We start from the raw sequence: 21,385 nt of genomic DNA on the forward strand, positions 1-21,385 counted from the left end.
TCCCCTTCATAGCGGTTATCCACAACACGTTCAATAATTTTCATAGGTATTTCTCCATAATGAATTATAGCAGCAGGCAGAAATAAAATCAGCACGTACAGTAAAGGTTTCCCTTACCAATTCCACTTACCAATAGCGCTTCACTCCCCGGCAACGGCGCCGGAAAATAGTCTTGATGACCCACAAGTATAGGGGGTGTATCGTAGTACTTTCGATAAATAAGAGTGTCGAACCCAACGAGGAGCAGAAGGTGTTGACAAGCGGTTTCGATGAAGGATTCACCGTAAATGCTCACGTGACAAGTATTCAGGGGGGTTTTGATATAGCAGATAAATAAAGTACAAGTAAATAAAATGCGAGAGTAATAGTTGCAGCGAGTGGCCCAATCCTTTTTAGCACAAAGGACAAGCCGGTTTGTTTACTTATAATGACCAAACGTTCTTGAGGACACACGGGAATTTAGTCTAGTGCTTTCGCTTCATATAGCTGATTAATCTTCATTGTTTTGATAAGTGTTGTGTGGGTGAACCTATGCTAATGCACCGCCCTTCCTAGGACTAATACATACTTGTGATTATACCCCTTGCAAGCATCCGCAAATACAAGAAAGTAATTAAGATAAATCTAACCACAGACCTTAAACTCTAAGATCCTGCTATCCCTCCCGCATCGATATACCAACGGGGTTCAGATGCTTCGTCACTCCGGCAACCCCACAATTAGCAAACGAATACAAGATGCATTCCCCTAGGCCCATAAAGGTGAAGTATCATGTAGTCAACGTTCACATGACACCACTAGAAGAATAACACCACAACTTAAATATCAAACCATTAAATATTACTCAACATAGTTCACTACTAACATTTAGACTTCACCCATGTCCTCAAGAACTAAACGAACTACTCACGAGACATCATATGGAACATGATCAGAGGTGATATGATGATGAATAACGATCTGAACATAAACCTTGGTTCAATGGTTTCACTCAATAGCATCAATAACAAGGAGTAATCAATACCGGGACAGTTTCCCCTATCAAACAATCAAGATTCAACCCTAGATGTTACAGCGGTGACAAGGTGCAGCGGTGGAGATGACGGTGACGGTGGTGGAGATGATGGTGATGATGATCCCAATGAAGTCCAGCTCGATGACGGCGACGATGGCGTCGATTTCCCCCTCCGGGAGGGAATTTCCCCGGCGGATTTCTGCCCGCCGGAGAGCTCTTTTCTCTCTGGTGTTTTCCGCCCCGCGAGGCGGCCGTGTCTCCTCGCGATTATTCCCAGCACCTTAGGTTTTCGGGTAGATGAAGTACGTGAAAGAGAGGCGGCCGAAGGGGGCTGTGGGCCCCCTCCCCACAAGGCGGCGCGGCCAGGGCAGGGCCCGCGCCGGCCTATGGGGGGGGCCCATGGTGGCCCTCCTCGGCTCCTCCTTTTGGCTGGCTCATTCTTCTGTGAAAATAAGATCTTCAGTGTAATTTCCGTCAATTGTTGATCTCCAGAAATATTGCATTCTGACGGTGTTTTTTCCAGCAGAATCCTGACTCCGGTGAATGATTCTCCAATAATCATGAAACATGCAAAATAGGTGAAATAACATAAGTATCATCTCTAAATATGAAATATATCAAAGAATAACAGTAGATTATGATATAAAATAGTGATGCAAAATGGACGTATCAGTATCCGGGCCCGCGGGGCAGGGAGACATAGTGCCAAATAGCATTTCATTACTATTGGTTGTCCAAAATTATCACCTTTACATAGATGATTACAGACGAGTTAACCTAAACTATGACGGCCGTACCTACTCGCCATCGCGTGGCCTACTATAGCCAGGGTTACTCGCAGTCGCGTAGCCTATGGGCCACCGTCGTGCCCTGAAGTCCCGGCCGCTGGAGCTCCTCCAACGGTGGACGTCCATGTGGGCGGCAAAGGCCTCATGACGATGAATGATGACAGACGCGTCCTCCTGCCGCCAGCATGCCTGCCCCTCGGAACGAGCGTCGTCCCAGCTGGCTCTGGACGCGGCTTCCTCTGCTATTGCCGCCGCGTCCCTGTCGGCCTCGTAGCGGGCCACGTTTCTCGCCACCATGACCTTCGCGGCGGCCATGGCCGCAGCGGTGCCTACTCCAGCTCCCAGTTCTCCCCTCGCCGTCACCACCTCCTCGCGCGCCGCGAGGTGGACTGCTGCCGGGGCCGACATCTCGTACGCCCGCCTCATGGCAAGCGCTTGGGAGAACACTTGATCCTCCGCCGCCGACGCCTAACGATTATCGGCGTCCCGCGGGATGCTCTCGAATGACGCGAGCAGTGCCCGCTGCTCGTCCGTCATGCCGATGGCATTGTCGTCGCCCAAGTTGGTGAGGTCGTCATCTTCGTCATCATTGAGGTAGACGATGCCCGGGCTAGGGCCCCAGGCTGCGCAGAGCTTCCTGTGACTCCCGTAGCAGCGCCCTCGCTTCGGCGAGGCTAGCATTGGCCACCTGGATGTCAGTTTGGGTCACCGACGGTGGCTCGCGACGGAGGGACTCCAGGGGCCCACGCTCCTCCGCCTGGGCAACAACCACATGCGTCGCTGCCTCCCCATGCCCTCCCGGTAGGGCTCGTAGAGCTCGTCCTCGCGGGCGTACGCGGTGGCCTGCTTCGCGTCGAGCGCAACTATCACGTGGAGCTCTGCTCTGTCCAGATCTTCCGTATAGAGAACGCGAGCCATGGCGGTGATGCAGCTCCAGGTACTTTCATGGTCTTCCATGGATTGTAGATAGGGTTTACCGTCAGGGCGGTGCCGTCCATTATGTAGGCACGGCAGGGTAGGAACCAGCGTTCGGTTTCCTGCACGCGAGAGGCGCTGGCCGAGCGTGCAAAACTCTCGGCCGCGTGCGGGAATCGACCGCCCTCGTGCATGAACTGGTAATCTCCGGCGGCGGAACTCGATGGAACGTTGGTCGCCATTAAATGAGGTTGACATAAAAATATGCGTTGGGCCACTGGGGACACCACAGAGGCAAACAACTACTTTAGCCATTTTAGCCGATTTCCGTGACCACGGCCCGACCCAAATAAATTCATACAGTCACTTTTGGTGACCTAAATGCGTCGGGCCGCTGGAGAACGATGGGAATGACTCGAATGAGTTTCACAGAATGATTTCTGAAAGTTGATATACCGAGTACAAATACTCCCCTGTCTCATGAAACTTGCCCAAGATTTAACTAAATTTGAATATAATAGATAGTGTCTAGATACATCAAAATTCTAACAAATATAAGACAATATTGGTGGGCCGGAGGGAGTACTACTTTTGTGACTTGGTTTGCGGTCTCTTCCGTGTATGCCTTGAACATCTCCAATCAATACAAATCAGTCTTGGGAACAGAGTCTGAAGCGATGAAGTCATGCCTCACACAGATGTTCAAGCAGTCTTAACCGCCGAGCTATCAGGTAAACCGTGGTGGCCGGAAATGGCTCTCGTGTTCTTGATGCCGTCCATGAAGCAGGGCAAGGCCTATGGTGATGGCGTTCACCGTGAACAGTTCAGCGACCTGAAGGTCTTCTTCGTTGCCCTCGCCCTCGCCCTCTGTCAGTGCCTCCGCTTCATCCGAGCAGCCAACAACCTGGACGCAGCACCTCCCATCTCTGCAAAGATTGGACCAATCTGAAACTAGCAAATTATGTATGTGGAATAATACATACATCAAGAAATCAATAAACAGAATTGCAGATTATATGCATCAATACCATTACCACCAGTCCCTGGAGATGATTGGAAGGTGGAGTGTGACGGGGTAGGGGCCTAGGGGGAGATGCGCCCGTGAGCCGGCGCGCCCTGAAGACGACTAGCGCGGTGTAGCCTCCCTTGGAAGCCACTGGCTTGGTGCTCGCGACGCTGGCATTTCTCGCAGCGGGTCACCGCGCCGGACCCCTCCAGGACGGCCGCGAGCGTGCCACCCCTGGTACCGTCAGCCGGCGCGAAGCAAAATCCAGTGAAATCGGAGCCACGACACTGTTGAACCACATTCAGATCAATCACTTGCAACTTAATTTGTTTCCTGGATACAAACTACCACTGCACTGTTGCTTCTAACAATGCCGCACACTACTCTACGAGCAAGGTCGTTGAGGCCATGGACATTCCCGATAATAAGGTTGTGACTCATTAGGGATAAAATTTGGACCGGCGTGTGCGAGTGGCGGATGATGCCAGGCATGATGGACAACTTTTTTTTCAGGGTTCCTGGCACGTTTCATTTACTCAGTCATCAAAGGTACAATTTGGGTATCAGGTAATTCTAGCAGCCACAGAACGTCGCCCATGTTCAAATACACAAAGAACCGAGCTAAGTTATGAGCACGAATATTTAAACGTCTACTCTTGTGGCTAAAGCTAAGGTTCTCAAGCGCCAATCTTCGCATGTCAATCTCGTGCAGAATAGAGAAACAATTGCTGTTGGTTAAATCATTGATGGAGTTGATGACCTCAAGGCAATCGGATGACACTAGCAGTTTCTTAAGATTTAGATCAGTAACAAGAGGCAGACCCACCAGGCAGGCCAACAGCTTCTAAGGTTGCTAGATCGGAGATCCCAGGTACAGTTAAAACCGAGGCCGCCACATATGACACCAGCCTCTTCTCTGCAGATTGCTGCTACCACTCCGCCTGCATCGACATTGATCTTCATATGTCCTTCCAAATGAGCTATCCAGATCGCTGCTTGGGCTTGAGGGTTTAATTCTGCCCTGGAAATCTGCGCGAGTTGGAGCAGCTGACTTGCGGTAGCCCATGGTGGGCTGGCGTCCACCACCCCAACAACAGGGCCCATGGTCGGCGCATCCTGCTTGGCTGGATCTGGGCCCTCCTGGAGAGGAATGTTGGCGACCTCTGGAGAGTCGGGCTCCGAATTCGTCAGACACATCAACCAGCGCGGATGTCACGTGCAGCGTGGCCTTGGCTTGCACGCCATGCATCTCCAAACCTTGGGCAGCAGCAGTTGGCAGTTGTACCTGGCACGGGAGCCTCGGGGGCCACATCTGTCTGACGGCGACATCGAGGGTGCCGTCAGTGCCACTTTTGATGTGCGATATACAGTGTCTAACTCAACAAGCTCTAGCGAATGCTCTACAAAGTAAATAACGATAATTCTTTGATTAGCCGGTAGTACAAAAGAATTCCCAGTAGATGTACTCTAGAAACCAGATAAAGTCGTCCTTTTTCTACTGCTCTACTTTTCAAAGCAAAGTGGTGTTTAACAAAAGGAAAATTGCAAGGCAAAATAGATTACGATGTAGACATTTATGCAGGAAAGAACCCTCTGTAAGAAATGTAAGACAGAGTAAATTCTAGTATAAGAAAAGGAGAAAGGGTACGTAAAAATAAAATAAGATTAGTACTACAGAGAGCCAGCTTTGGTAGGACACGCACCTTGTCTTCTATGTGAGCCAGCTTCATCATGTTCTCCTCTAATTCGCACCACTGCTTTAGGTCAGGGCAATCAGAAATAATTAGTGTTTGGAGGTTGGTGAGTTGTTCCATACCCTCAGGGAAACACTTGATACCCTTACAATTCGAGATATCAAGAATCACCAGAGAGCTGGGCAGGAGACATACCCTTTCACCCAAGTGATTTAACTCAGAGCAGCCAATAATGTATAGTTTCTTGAGATGGGTGAGTTGTTGTATGCTTTCTGGCAAAGAACACAAGACATCACAGTCAACCAGGAAAAGTTGTTCGAGGGAGGTTAATTCTCCTAGCCAGTGCGGCAGTGATGCCATGCTGCTGCAACCCCACAGCTGTAGCCTTTTGAGTTGCCAGTTGTTCTCGTTCAGCCATTTTGGCAGCTCTTCCAAGTATTTGTCTTCTAGTGCTAGAGTCTTCAGAGAGGAGAGATGTTGGACCTCTGGTGAGCCGATCAGATCGACTGAGCCTTTAATATGCAAATCAGTGAGGCCAGGGAAGTGCTGAAGCAAGCTCCACTGGTGCAGAGGTACCTTGCTGTTTTCAACTGACAGCTCAGTAGTTACAGGAGAAAAGGAGGAGGTGGCATTGGTGTGTGGTCCACTACACCCTTCCCATGATGATAGCACATTATCACTCTTTGATATCACCCACGCTATAGCTTTAGGTGGACGCGGTTTCAACCTTAACAGGGGGCAATCATGAATTTCTAACTTTCCAAGCACGTGATCCTCACCACTGGAGTGTGACGTGGTCCACTCTTCCAGGTTTGCCATGCCTCTGAGAACCAGCCACTCTAGGTTTGGCAATTGGTCCAGCACTAGCCAGGCTGGAAAGCTGACACCCTTGTAACCACATATCTCCAGCTTCTTCAATGTGCTTGGTGGCACCAGGTTTTCCATCAAAATTTTATGATCCACAAACCTCTCAGCATCTGGAGTCCACTTCAGTTTCAAGTACTCAAGATTTTTCTTCTCCATCAAATTTATACGTTGGGCCTCTTCTACGGACTTCACATTTTCAAGTTCAGTCAAGTTGAGCTCCACAGGATCTATGTGTTGTAGCAGGACGAGGTTGCTACTAGAGTGGCCATCACCAGGCTGCACCCCAAAGTGTGGTAACGATATTGCACTGCTACCAACCTGAGGGGCTTTGGAGATTCCAAAACAATCATTTATATCAAGAAACTTCAAACTATCCATTGTACCTAAACTACCTGGTATCTTTGTAAGAACATAGCATTTTGCGAGGTTCAGTGTATGCAGTTTTCTCAGGTTACAAATACTTTCAGGAATACTTCCCATCCAATTATGAGACAAGTCCAAATGCTCCAGATTCAAAAAATTATTGCATATATAGTTGATGAGACTGTCAATGCTATCTTCAGCCCTATCAATAAGACCAGACACATTCAAATACTTGAGATTGGTCACATTTTCTGGCAACAACATGATACCTGTACCCTGTAAATTCAAATGTTGCAGATTGGAAAGACCAGCCAAAGCTTCATCTAGACAATCAATACTACGACAGTATGATAGATCAAGATGCACCAAATTTTTTAGACTCCACCTTGGCAAGTCTAACATTTTCTTACAACCTGACATGTTTAAGTACTTGAGTTGAATGAATCTTCCCAAAGCTTCCGGAAGCTTTCGAAGATCACACTTCTCTGAAGATAAGTTCAGATACTCAAGTTTGTTCAGGGTGCCCAAAACTTCTGCTTCTTGGCAACTTTCAAGATATGAGCTGAAAGATAAGTTCAGATACTCTAGTTTTGATAGGATGCCCAGAGCTTCTGGCATCTCTCCAATTTTTTGGCAGTGAGACAAGTTCAAATATTTCAATTTTGTGAGGCTGCCCAAGAACTCCGATATACCTCCAATACAAGAACAATTTGACAAATCAAGATGCACTAATTCTTTAAGCCTCCCGAATGATTCTGGCAACTTTTCAATTTCTGAACAACCGGACAAATCAAGATATGCCAGACCTTCAATTTTTCCAATGGATTCTGGTAAAGCCAAGATTTTAGAAGACCCATGAAGGTTAAGGTACAATAACTTTGAGAGCTTGATGATGTCATTCGGAATGACTGTATCTTGGACTCTAGGAGCATTAAGATACCTTAGCTGCTTCAATACACCAATAGAATCTGGCAACTTATGTATGATGCACTCGCTTAAGTCAAGGACGCGCAGGGACTTGGCAGATGAAAATGCAGCATGGTGAAGTTCAATTTTGTCACAGTCCATAAAACAGAGTGCCCTTATCTTGGATGACTCCAAGCCCAATGGCTTACTACAATCATCAAGCAATGCATAATGGTTGCAGACTCCCTTAGTGTTCCCGCCTTTGCCAACAATAAAAATTTCATCGTCGATGACTAATCTTGCTAAGTCGTGTACCAGATCATGCATGGTCAACAACGTCATATCTTCATCATACACTTTGATAGTCTGCAAGAAAATCATTTTACAGAGTCAGAATATGGGGTTTCTTATATTTAAGCCAATTTGTGAATTAAATTCATTATTGAATAGTAAATTATACTTGCGCTTGTCTGCTGTTTCCCAAGTTTATATATTTTTTCCCTAAACTGTAAACTGTAAAATTGTGAATTAAATTCATTATTGAATAGTAAATTATACTTGTGCTTGTCTGCTATTTCCCAAGTGTATATTTTTTCCCTAAAGTGTAAACTGTAAAATTAGATAAGTATGTGCTTAAGTGTATATTTCTCGGACAAGTGCAAAGCAGTTTTGGATGATGTGATGGTGTTTCTCAATGCATGGCAGTCAATTTACATTATATTGGAAAAAAAAAGATAGTTCCAAAAATATGAGAACTCCTAAGAAACCAAAGAAGGAAAAGTAATCATACAGTGAAACAAGTCCAGAAAACTCATAAATAATTTATGTAGACTAGAGAAAAACCATCTATGATATATCAGAATTTGTAGAAAAGTGTGAAGGTATAAAAAACCAACACAGAGGTTTATATGTCAGATTCCTTTCCCATTTTTACTGTCATTATTTAATTTTGGAGTTTTCCTATTTTCTTCAGTTTTTCGTGCTGGTTAGGCTTGTATGCAAAAACCTTCGCTACATCATCATGAAACGAATCTACATAGTTTGGACAGTTAAGAATCAAATTATATGATTTGTTATTTAGGGCAGGAATAGTTAATGGATCAGAAATGTACTTTTCCTTGTAATATTATAGTAGATCAAGCCACTGTGTGTTGACTATAGTTTAAAATCCAGACCAGATCGCTGATCTAAGAGAAATAACCAGCGACCCTAGTGGTTTCTTATGCTCTACATATTGTTCCTCCATTGGTCCAGGGCAAACTCAAGTGCTTGTTTGGATAGAAAGGTTTTGCGCTAGATTTTAGGAAAATTCGTTTCGGTAGTTTCCCGAAAACCAGTATTAGTATTTATTCGGTTAAATAAGTAGAAGAAAAATCCTGTTTGGAAATTTTGTTGAGAAACAATTGGAGCAGTTGTGATTAGGTTCCTATAACCGTGTTTTCAGAAGAACGATGAATATCCATTTCCCAAAACTCTAATTGCTTGGATTGTGGAAACCAATTTTTCCTTATCCGTGTTTTGAATGCTGCATCCAAAGTGATTTTGTTAGTTATACGGGGATTAAGGTAAACCAGCTGTGTTGAAACACTGTATCCAAACAAGGCCTAAGTGGGACTAGTGTGTAAGTGGCAGTACGTGGGTGTTGGTTTCATGTATGATTGTAGTCTCAAATTCTAAATAATCCTAGTGGCACATAATATGTAGATTTGGAATTTCATATATACCAATAGAATTGGATTACTAATCCCACAAATGGACTTATGCTACTCCGTAAGCTTAGAGAAGTGATCTTAAGTGATGGTCACATCCATCTGGTTGTAGCCTAGGTTAAGTTAAATTAGTTTCAAAAGAGTGCTTATGTCAGTGGCCAGAGCTCCAGTATCCGACAAGGAACCAGATATGTTATTGTGGCCAAAACTAATCCAAAGTAATAGTATACTGAATAAATCCACACAGTTGTGATGGTCAGTTCATATTACTTCCCTAAAAATTGACAGTACATTATTATATCGTTTTCCGTGTATATCGAAAAATTTAGTTATGAAAATATGCTATGTGGATATGCAATTCTCTTTTGCTAGAATATTGTTTTTGTTAGGTATTTTCTAGAAAAAATTGGTTATGAAAGTTTGGTAATGAAAGTACGCTATGTGAGCACAACTTGATTTCTAGGGAAAGTTCAGATTTTTTTCTCTCCATTCACTTGTACTTAGGGATTTCAAAACCGACACATGTGTGAGTGTGGTAGTATGTGAAAGTAAACTATGTGGGCACAACTTGGTTTCTAGGGAAAGTTAAGAAATTTACACTCCATTCACTTGCAGTTAGGGATTTCAAAACCGAGGCCTGTGTGAGTGTGGTACTTGTTGAAAATGAGCAACTAGTATTCACAGAGGGCTATAGGCCAGTACATGTACATGTGTGACAATATGCAGGTAAGCCCCTCGTACACTAGGGAATACAGGAAAAGGGACTATACAACTCTAACACCCCCCCCCGAACTCATGGTGGATCAACAACACTGAGCTTGGAGAGAAAGAAACCATGCTGCGCTCTAGTCTGGGCCTTCGTGAAGAAGTTGGCAAGCTGAAGCTACGAAGGCACATAATGAAGAGCCATAGCTCGATGTCGCACGACATGACGCACATAGAAGGCATCAACACCGATGTGTTTGGTGAGCTCGTGCTTCACCGGATCACGCGCAATGCCGATGGCACCGATCTCGTCCGATAGGAGAGGAGTCGGGGCGTCAGCAGAAACACCAAAGTCCGGAAGTAACCAGCGTAACCAAGTCACCTCAGCCGTCAAGAGAGCCATCGCTCGCAACTCAGCCTCGACACTCGAACGAGAGACTGCAACCTTCTTCTTGGTCTTCCAAGTAATGAGAGAGCCACCAAGAAAGACACAGTAGGCAGAAAGAGACTTGCGATCCTCTAGATCGCTAGCCCAGGTAGCATCTGAGTAGGTCTGGAGATGTAAGGAGCTGGAGCAAGGAAAGAAGAGACGACGGGAGATAGTGCCACGAAGATACCGGAGGACACGAAGGAGATGACTATAGTGGACACTAGTGGGAGCAGACATGAACTGACTCAGAATGTGGACCGGTTAGGAGATGTCAGGACGAGTGACAGCAAGGTAGACAAGGCTCCCAACCAGGTGACGATAGAGCGAGTCGGGTCCGGAAGAGGATCACCATCAGTGGCACGGAGGCGGACATTGAGCTCCATAGGAGTCTCGACAGTGCGCTCATCACCAAGAGCGGCACGAGTGAGAAGGTCCTGAATATACTTCTCCTGGGAGATATAAAAGCCATCGGAGGTAGAGGAAACCTCAAGCCCAAGAAAGTAGCGGAGAGGACCAAGATCAGTCATGAGAAACTGATCATGAAGACGGGCCTTGACAAAGGCAATGTACTCAGGGTCGTCACCTGTGATGATCATGTCATCGACATAGAGAAGAAGGAGAGTTCGGCCACGAGAAGATGTGTGGGCAAAGAGTGCAGGGTCATGGGCGCTAGGGACAAAACCAGCAGAGGTCACCACAGAGGCGAAACGCTGAAACCAGGCGCGAGGGGCTTGCTTAAGGCCATAGAGAGAGCGCCGGAGACAACGGACCATGCCATCGGGAGTAGAGTAGCCAGGAGGTGGCTGCATGTATACCTCCTCATGTAATTCACCATTAAGGAAAGCAATCTGCACATCAAGCTGGGAGACAGACCAGCGACGAACAGAAGCAACGGCAAGGAGAGTACGAACAGTGGTCATGTGAGCCACGGGAGCAAAAGTCTCATCATAGTCACGGCCATGCTCCTGCTGAAAGCCGCGAGCTACAATACGAGGCTTGTAGCGCTCAAGAGAACCATCGGAGCGAGTCTTAATCTTGTAGACCCACTTACAGGTGATGGGACGAACAGAGGAAGGAGGAGTGACGACATCCCAGGTGCCAGTACGCTCGAGAGCAGCAATCTCCTCAGCCATCGCTAGCTGCCATTCGGGATGAGCAAGAGCATCCCGATAAGAGGTCGGCTCAAGGACAGCAGAAAGACCATAGTGAGTGGGAGAATAGCGATCAGGAGGAGGACGAGCACGAAGATGATGAGGCGGCTCGGACGGAGAGGACATCACACCTGAGGTGGAGAGCATATCAGAAGGAGCATCATCGTCCGTATGTGGACGACGGGAGTAGTGAAAAGGGTAGGGAGGAACCACCGTAGGCGAGGAAGGGGACATGGGAGAGGAAGATGTGGAGGGTGGAGAAGGTGGTGAGGGAGGAGAGGGGGGTTTGGTGGGCGAAGAAGGAGAAGGTGGTGAGAGACTCGGCGGTGTAGGGACCTGAGGCATAGGAGGAGGTGAGTCAGGGAACATGAGAAAAGAGATATCATCCACATTGAAGGAAGAGGAAGCGGGACGCGGGTAGAAAGGATGGGACTCATCAAAGGTGACATCCCGAGATATGCGCATCCAACGAGCGATAGGACCCCAACACTTATATCCCTTATGCTCAGGGCTGTAGCCAAGCAAGACACACTCAACAGATTGAGCAGTCAGCTTGGTGCGTTCGCGTGGAGCAAGAAGAACATAGCAAACGCAACCAAAAAGACGAAGGGTCGAGTAATCAGGAGTGTGACCAGTAAGACGCTCAAGAGGAATACCACCTGCAAGGCTATGGAGGGCTGAAGGTTGATGAGATAGGTGGAAATAGACACAGCCTCAGCCCAGAAGTGAGGAGGAAGAGAGGCAGCGATCATCATCGCACGTGCCGTCTCAAGCAGGTGGCGATGCTTGCGCTCGGCCACGCCATTTTGGGCATGGGCGCCGAGGCGGGAAAAGCTGGGCAAGAGTACCCTGCTCGGCAAGAAAACCATGCAGCTGCCGGGAGATATACTCACCGGCGAGAATCAGCCCGAAAGACATGTATAGGCGTGGAAAAGCGAGTATGGACCATGGCAGCAAAACGCTTATATATCGAGAGAACCTCGCTGCGAGAAGTCATAAAATAAATCCAAGTGTGGCGAGAGAAGTCATCGATAAAAAGAACATAGTAGCGGTGGCCCCCTTGGAAGCAAAAGGAGTCGGACCCCATACATCGGAATGGACCAAATCAAACGGACGCTGAGATACAGACGCAGTAGTAGGATAAGGTAACTGATTCTGTTTACCAAGCCTACAACCCTGACAACCCTGAAGCGAGACATCTCCTGAGACAGGCCCCTGAATAAGCAAGTACCTGCTCCTCATACGCCTCATCAGCAGCAGCCTCAGCAGACTTGGCTGCATCCCGATTAGCCTGAGTAGCATCCTCAGCCAGGGCCTGTGGCACGGACGGCGGAGTAGGAGCAGTGGGTGTGCGGCGGACAAGAGACCTCGCCGGTAAGAACACCCCACAGCTGCTGAAGACCACGCATGTGGATGCGCATAAAGGCAGCAAACTCCCCATAGTTGGTGCCATCAAAAATCACTGGGCAGCGAGGAATACTGACATAGCCAGACACAGAAGACGCCATTTCCTTGTTTTTTTTTTTGGTCAACCCAGATCTGAATGCGGGAACAACTCACGGCAGCACACAGCAGCCTCGCGTACGGAACGAGGTGCTCACGTACGAGCTCCAAACAACAGCAGCACGTAGGAGACCGCATCGGGGTAGAGCTTGTGCAGGGCTGCCGGAGGAGGCCGGATTGGGGGCGGGACCGGGCCGGACGCGGCCGGGACGAGACAGCCGGCCAGAGGCAGCTGGGGCGGAGCCACAGACGAGGAGATCCGGCCAAGGACGGCCTCAGCCGAGACGAAGGCTGGCCGGCGGCGACCAGGACGGAGAGCTCGACGGGGCCGACGGAAGAGCTCGATTTGGAGCTCTAAAACGGCCAAAAAAGGACTAAATTTTGTGGAATAAAGGAGGAAGAAAGGAGTGGAGCAGCGTTGGCCGGAAAGATCATCGGCGGCGGCGCGGATCGAGCACGGAGTTGCAGCGTGCAAAGAGCTAAACCATGAGCTCTGATACCATGTTGAAAATGAGCAACTAGTATTCACAGAGGGCCATAGGCCAGTACATGTACATGTGTGACAATATGCATGTAAGCCTCTCATACACTAGGGAATACAGGAAAAGGGACTATACAACTCTAACACAACTCTAACAGTACTATGTGTGCATGAAACTGTTCTGTTTGAATATGTACTATTGTAGTATCAAATTCTAAATAGTCATAATGGTCTAGATTATTGAACCCACAAAAATGCAAAAGTCCGAATTGACGCATTGCAGGCATGCATTTTAATTCAAACTTTTGCTATGCATCTTTCAGTATTATGTTACGTTTCTTCTTTATAGGAAAAATGTGCATTTTTTAGTGTCTACATAAGTGAATAGGAATCAACATTTCCTATTGAAATATATGTATATTCGTCGTGGTCGAGGGCTTGGCTTGCCCTGTTAAGGAGTGAGAACCCTTGAGGATTTCTCGTAAATTGCCCAATGTAACCATATCTTTCTTACATTTTACTTTTGGAAGTAGAAATTTTGGCATCCACCTATTTATTTATATGCTAGTAAAAGATATAATCAGATAAAAATTGCGATAAATATAATATAACATTTCCACATAAAAATAAAAGATAAAAACTGTAACCTACATTTAAAATAATATTTAAGAAAACCCAGAGGGTTAACTTTTCGTACCAAGATATCATGCGTTATATGAGGATGCAAACTTTAGACTTCGTGGTGGCATTTCCTTTTGCTCCTAGCAATCACTACTTGATCTATTTTTTTCTTGAATTACAGCATGCCGCAATAGAATCAGTAGCTGAATATTGTGGGGATGTACTAGGAGCTAGTGCAATAATCTGCAACTGAGTGTTCTATGTGTATCAACCACTGAAATGTTTAAGAACTGATTTGAAAAAGTTTTGTTTTGTAAGTTACACCTCTCTATATGTTATACTATCATTTCAATATCTTGCATCTTGTGTACTTAAAAAATATGCACTACATACTTAAGTGACCTTGCAGTAGTTTGAAGAAAGTAAAATACATTCAATCGCATAAGGTATACAATATAAACTCACCGATGGTGACTTGGAATGTTCAAGGAAAGAGAGTCCTAAAAGCTGACTAATGCATCTTTCACCAAGCTCCCACGTAGAGAACCCAAGAGAAACCCATTGGAGAATAAGATCATGTTTAGCTATCTTGTGTCCTTTTGGAAATATTGCACAGTAGGCAAAGCACAGCTTCAGATATGAAGGCATAACACTATAGCTTAACTTCAGAGATGGAAGCACTTGCAAAGAAGTTAGATCTGTTGAAGAAGATGCATTCCAGATATTACTATCTCTCACTGATTCCCATTCACTTGGCTTCTTAGATTGCATCATGTGTCCAAGAGAGTTAGCTGCTAAAGCCACACCACAACACTTCATTGCAATGACCTTTCCTATCTCCTCTAATTGATCTTTGTCATCTCTAGATTCAAATGAACTCTTTTGCTTTATTATAGACCAGCACATTTCATCACTCAATGGTGCTAATTTGTATGGTTTGATGGTACAGATTTTTTCTGCAATGACATCATCACGTGTGGTTACTATGACTACCACGTTACTGCCCTTCCCAATCTGTAGCATATCGATTAGACTCTTCAGCTGAAATTGCTCACCCTCCCAGAGGTCATCTAGAATAATAAGAATCTTCTTGTCGGCAAGGAGCTTTTGAAGACAATTGTGTATCATCTGCATTGTACTGTACTCACTCTCCTTTACGTCCATTGATAGTTGTGATATTATAGAATTGCCAATCTTCTTCAAATCAAATATCTGTGACACATAAACCCACACCTGAGAGTATTCTTTGAATTTGGAATTATTGTAAACCATTTTTGCCAAGGTTGACTTTCCAAGGCCTCCAATTCCACATATGGGAAGGATTGTGATCTCGTTTTGCATGTTCTCAGATAAAGAAGCCAATATTTCCTCTTCCGCAATGGCCCTCCCAACAATATGTGTCTCCATGATTGACGTGGTTTCCCGTATATCGGTAACCTTTGGCTCATTGGTATTAGCGTCTTCCCATAATCTGAATTCCTTGTGCTGATCGGTTATCACCTTCAGATCCTCCCTCATCGTCTCCATCTTGTTGGCCATTGTAATCTTGGGACCAACTATGAGACACGGGATCATAATTGCCAAATATTTTTGAATGAGAACTGCAAGACAATTGATTTGTTACTAGAGTGAGAACTGACCAGCTTTATAGTTCTATACTACAAAGGCATTTGGCACAACTGGATTTTCGAAAAAACATCAAGTTTCTATAAGACCAAATCTTCTTTCATATTTTTGAAAGATTCCGAATGTATGACCATGACAAAACTATAAGAAAACTAAGATCAGACATGAAAAGTCTTACAACATTTAGAAAAGTTAAATAATATAAAAAAATTATTCTAACTTGTCTATTTAATTATCTCTAGCAAGTTTGTATAGAAAGAAGTGATCAATGACGATAGTTGGAAGAACAAGGTAGAACAAACAGGCCGGTGGCCTGCAGCGCACACATACCTTCCGTGGAGACGGCTGAGTGATTGGTTCTGTATCGGCCTCGAAGTCATCAATCATGTCCGAGATGGCGTACATGGCGTCCTTGAGCCGCTTCAGCCACAGAAGCGTCGGTTCATCAGTGATGGACCGCCTCTCGGCGACCTTGAGCAAGGCCTCGACAGATTCCAGAGCCATTTTCATCTTCCTCAAATCCTTGTCGAAGTTCTTCTGCAGGGTGATCTGACCTCCGATAGCCGAACCAATCTGGTCGCTCACCACCTTGAGGATGGCAGCGGCAAGCATTCCGCCGAGCTCCGCCATTGCCGCCGCTGCTCAAGGTTGGGGGAGGGGGCTGGGAGCAAGAGCGGTGAAGGTAGAGGCTCCAGCTTCAGATCTGATCTAAATAAAGCCCGGGCGTATGACTGTGGCGCCGTGCTCAACTGTTCCAGGTCAACTGCGTATGACTGTGGCACCGTGCTAATTAAATACGACCACATGTAAGCCAGTTTTTGCAACAGCAAAAAAATCACTTTTTTCACTTCCAAAAATTCAGGAAAAGAATATGAGTACATATGTAGGTGTCTACCATACACGTATGAAAGTATAAAGTTATGTTTCCAGATGCGGCCTACACAAAAATGAAAAATATGGAGAAAAATAATAAAACTTCAATGCCTACTTAAAGCCGCATTTTTTATTTGTGTACCCTAAAATATGATGTAGTTTTAGGGAATCTCCAACGAGGCGACGCAAAACGGACGTTTAAATTGTTCGCAATGCGTCGGCAGAAATGGTTGAAAATGACCGCGCGTCCCTTTGCGTCGGGGGCAGCCCCTAGTGGCATGACGCCCCACTTTTTTGGTTCGCATCGTTTAAAAATAATTTACATAGTGGTAAAAAGAAAATATACAATATAAAAACTAAAAGCCCTAGCCTCGACGACGAAGTCTGGTACCTGCAGCGCCTGTTGTAGCTTGTAGGGGCCTGTTTCTCCGTGAGGCAAGGTGGTATGAATTGGGTGGCGTACTAGGGTAGCGGCGGCTGCACCTATCGGTCCACCCGCGAGACGAGGACGTCGAGCCTCTCTATCTCCTCGTCATTCATGGTCAGCGGGAAGTCGAACTTCCGGCCCTCCGTCATGGCCGCCTGGTAGTCATGGAAGACGTTGGCGATAAAGTCGTCGATGTCGACCTTGGCCTCCTCGTTCTAGTAGGCCAACATGTACGCGTCGTCGTCCTCCTCATCCTCGTTGTCGTCCTTGTTGTCATGTGGAGGCGCCGGTGGGTGCCGTGTTCGATGACAAGGCAGCGGCGGGTGCGCGAACGGGAAATCTCGGTCACCGAGGAAGCCCGCCTTCCTCCTCGGATCCTCCTCGGTGCGGCGCCAGGTGTGCCACTCATTTGAGCCCACGGCGAAGGTTGGATTGTCGCGTTGGTCCAGCGGCAGGTAAGCCCGCCTGCGCCGGATCTCGGCGCTCCTCTCCGGCTCGCGACAAGGTACCCGGCGGTAGCTGAGCTACCACCCGCCACCATGAAGGTGCACGTTCCTCCAGCGATCACACGCCACCTAGTTAGCGTGCAGCACCCGCGCCATATCGACGGGGAGTGGCACCCTGTTCACCTGCTTGTACTTCTTGGTGCCGTTGTCGGACGCCTTGGAGTTGTGCTTTTTCTTTTCCCACGCGGTGGTAAGCGGATGTGTCGATGGTCTGGGCAATGGTAGAGACGATGCCCTTCGTATTTTAAAGGATGGACGCGCGCGGGAGACGATGCAATTGATGGCGGCGCACAAGCCCAGCCGCCCCCCGCTAGTCCCGGTGCAGAAGAGGAAGCGGCGCCATTGATGGTGAAACCTGCTGTGCAGACGCGGAAGCGGTGACCGCCGAAGCGACGGCCGCGGAAGCGATGCGCTCGAAACAGGTCGCTGCCCAAGTGGGCCCGTGGGAAAAGCACGCAGACACTCGGCGCGACCGTGCAACGTCCGCAGAGTTCGATGCGCAAATACGCGCCGCGTTTGCGTCTCCGCGGACGGATCGGTCACTATGCGTCTGGGCCGCTAGGCCTGGTCCAAGACGCATTTTTTGACCGCGCGGCTGTCGTGGAGCGTCCGTTTGCGTCGTCCCCTTGAAGATGCCCTTATACGATACTTTATACAGCTCATAAAATCATCTGTGTGAAAATTAGATTTTTGTTATACACATTTTTTATTAGAGAGAGGACATTATATCTGCCTTAAATTAATAAACCTGATGGTACAATGGATGAACAGCTTATAGAACATAAACAAGAAAATAAAGAAAATAAAACCTACTACCACCAAATCCCTCTTCAGCAATCAACATAGCGGAGGACATAGCGGAGCAACGGAAGAAGCCATCTCAAGAAAGGATACTGTAATATCCCAGGTAATGGGGTTACAAAAATAGAGGAAACATATGTGTGCATTGCATTCATGCATAGAAAATGCGGGAATTTTCGCGCTTTAAAGTAAAAACGAGTCACGATAGTCGAAGTTTCACTTGACCTTGGTGGAATTGAAGTAGCTCATCAAGTCAAGCGCTATAAACCTCAATGTGACCTTGCTTCAACCTTGTTTTGGGTAGAGATAATTTGATCTAAAGGATTAGATCAAATGGAATTAATAATCAACACAACAACAATTCATTCAAGCATCAATTGCTTGATCTTATAAAATAATATATTATGGTAAACCTTGTCATAACTTATGAACACCAATTCAATTGCAAATCAAGTAACAATAAAATGGAGAAACCATCCTTGACTTATCTTCTCAATGTACAAAACTAAACCTTGATCTTACCATGAACCTCATGGTATTTATTCTACCTTAATCTTAGAAACAAGACAAGGAGATCAACTTTAAAAATATATATCCTTATCTAATCTATCTTATTATACACCAAACCTAGAGAGGTGAGAGTTCTATAATGATTGTTAGAGAGGTAATAACCAACCTTAAGCTAAACCTTGGATATATATCCAAGTATTCAAACCTCATCTCAAGAACACAACCTTGGAATATTATTCAAGACATTCCCAATTGAGAGAGACTATTCATATCAATTCTAGTTTTATCTATTTATGAATAAAAGACAACCATTGAACTAGAGTATTAGGAGTACATCATAACCTAGAATCAGCTATTCCTGTATGAGAGAACTCAAGCTATGGTGTTATTCTCAAGATAGTTGAGTCAACACTTAAATTTGTGAGAAGGACCCATTCCATATACCTGATGATTAAATCATCATTGTTTAAGAAGAACCCTAACAGAATATCTCAGATATTCTCCTGGGATATAATCCATTGAGACAACCATGACCATGTCCACCCAAGAAATGATAAGTGAGATATTGTACTCTAGTTGATCAAGACAATACTTGATCATGGAAGTGAGAAACCTATTTAATGAGAGATACATTAGGAAGTCCAACCTTGATCATTATAAATTGGGTGATGATCATAAACCCTAAGAATTTGAGGTAGAGATATTAAGCACAAGTTGATCATGCCTAATCCATGATCATGCTCTTGAAGTATGTGAGGATAAGTTAAACCCTAATAGGATAAGCAGATATCATTAGCCACATGAAATTATAAGGAGATCAATAATAAGCAACACTAGACTTAGATCCCAACCTTAACTTGTGAACCACTTGGTGATCACAGGTATAATTCTACCACATTTACATTCCACCTATTCTTCACCTAAGAACCACATGAAAACCTCTAGAGTCAAACTCTATATTTTATATGGTGAGAGATCATTCATTCATATAACCAAAGTTAACTATAAAAAGAACCATAACTATTTTAATTACTTTCTTAATAGATTAAGGATATAAAGGAAGTTAATAGAAATAAGATAGAATCAATTCTCAAATCATTAGTAATTAAAGGAGAACAGAAATAATTAAGCAAGTAATCATATTACCTTGGTTAGGGGAGAATAAACCCTAGCAAGTGCAATATGATGTCATCTCATCTCTACAACCTAGAATTAAATCTCAACCTTAGTTTATGTATCACTATTGTGATCATAATATAAAGCTAGGCCCTAATTGAGAATTCAAACCAATTGCCATTAGGAGAATGTGATGAGAACCCTAGAATTGCTCATTAGCTAAATCCTATGCTTCACTAATTAAACCCAAGCAACCTCTAGTGCTTAAACTCACAATTAAATCCATGTGTGGTGATCAACCACTTATCTCTGTAAATAAAGCCCAACCTTGAGGAGAGTAATGCATACTCTAGGATTTTTAAGTTATATTTAAAATATAGTACTAATACTAACCGTGAATTTGGGTTATAATCAAAACCTACAAAAACCTAAGAAAATGTTGCTTACATGAAATGCCAGTGATTAAGTCCTCAAATGAAAACCAAGACATAGTAACAATCCTTGAAATACTTTGAGATGAAAGTATCAACTTTCATAATTCTAAACAGAATTGATTGCATAATAAAAAGTGAATTAAAGTAAAAAAAATATAAATTCATGACCATATAAGTATTTAAATTCAAGTTCCAATAATAATCATTAAATAAATGATATAATACCCATATTAACATTCTAATACACCCCTCAGGTATCTGCAGTATCTTGTACAAACCTTTGTATGATTCAAATATACAAGACACTGCAAATTAGAAAGGAAATCTAAATTTGAATTTGAAAACAAATTATTAAACGAGATATTTTAAAGAGAAAAGAAGAGAGGAGGATTTACCTTACACGGCGAAGCAGGCCACCGCAGCCCACACGAAGCCCAACAGCCACCACGTCGACCTAGCACAGCACTGGCCCAGCCCAAACATATCCCTTCGCCAGATATTTCACGAACAGAGGGAGTCATCGTCTTCCTCCGTTCTGGCAAGCAGCTACGTTGTCGAGCTCTCCTCGCTCGGTCGCGCCAAGATACTCGCCGCCGTTCTCTGGCGTCTATAAAGCTCAACGCGCCACCGCCGGATGAACCCTAACCCTAAATTCCCCATTTTCTTCTCCTTCTCTGCAAATGCATCGAAACCCTAGCTCACAGTAGCCTCCTTGCCCCGGTGATTCCGACGACCCCGAGCTCCGCAGAGACGCCCACGAGCTTCGCCTCGCCTTCGAGCAACCTCCTGGTCAACGTGCGATTCATCGGGGAGCCCGGATTTCTTCCAATCGCGCCACCGTTCCGCCGCCGGTCAATGAAGCTCGCCGTCGATTTGGAGCACCGCAAGTCTCGCCGTCAAGCCCTACAGACTCATGGTGAGCCCCTCTACCGCATAGC

The 21,385-nt window shown here is 45.5% G+C and overlaps 1 protein-coding gene across 1 annotated transcript; it reads right to left on the reverse strand.

Annotated features, from left to right (window-relative positions):
• Positions 1 to 4,438: 4,438 nt before the first annotated feature.
• Positions 4,439 to 16,410, reverse strand: LOC124706928 (putative disease resistance protein RGA1). Its single transcript, XM_047238598.1, has 4 exons — positions 16,107 to 16,410; positions 14,836 to 15,755; positions 5,428 to 7,920; positions 4,439 to 5,124 (listed from the first exon to the last, which is right to left on the reverse strand). The coding sequence occupies exons 1-4, from the start codon at positions 16,408 to 16,410 to the stop codon at positions 5,113 to 5,115; spliced, it is 3,729 nt and encodes a 1,242-aa protein (XP_047094554.1). The 3' UTR covers positions 4,439 to 5,112.
• Positions 16,411 to 21,385: the final 4,975 nt, after the last annotated feature.

Source organism: Lolium rigidum, chromosome 4 (assembly GCF_022539505.1).
Source record: "Lolium rigidum isolate FL_2022 chromosome 4, APGP_CSIRO_Lrig_0.1, whole genome shotgun sequence".
Classification (NCBI taxonomy): Eukaryota; Viridiplantae; Streptophyta; class Magnoliopsida; order Poales; family Poaceae; genus Lolium; species Lolium rigidum.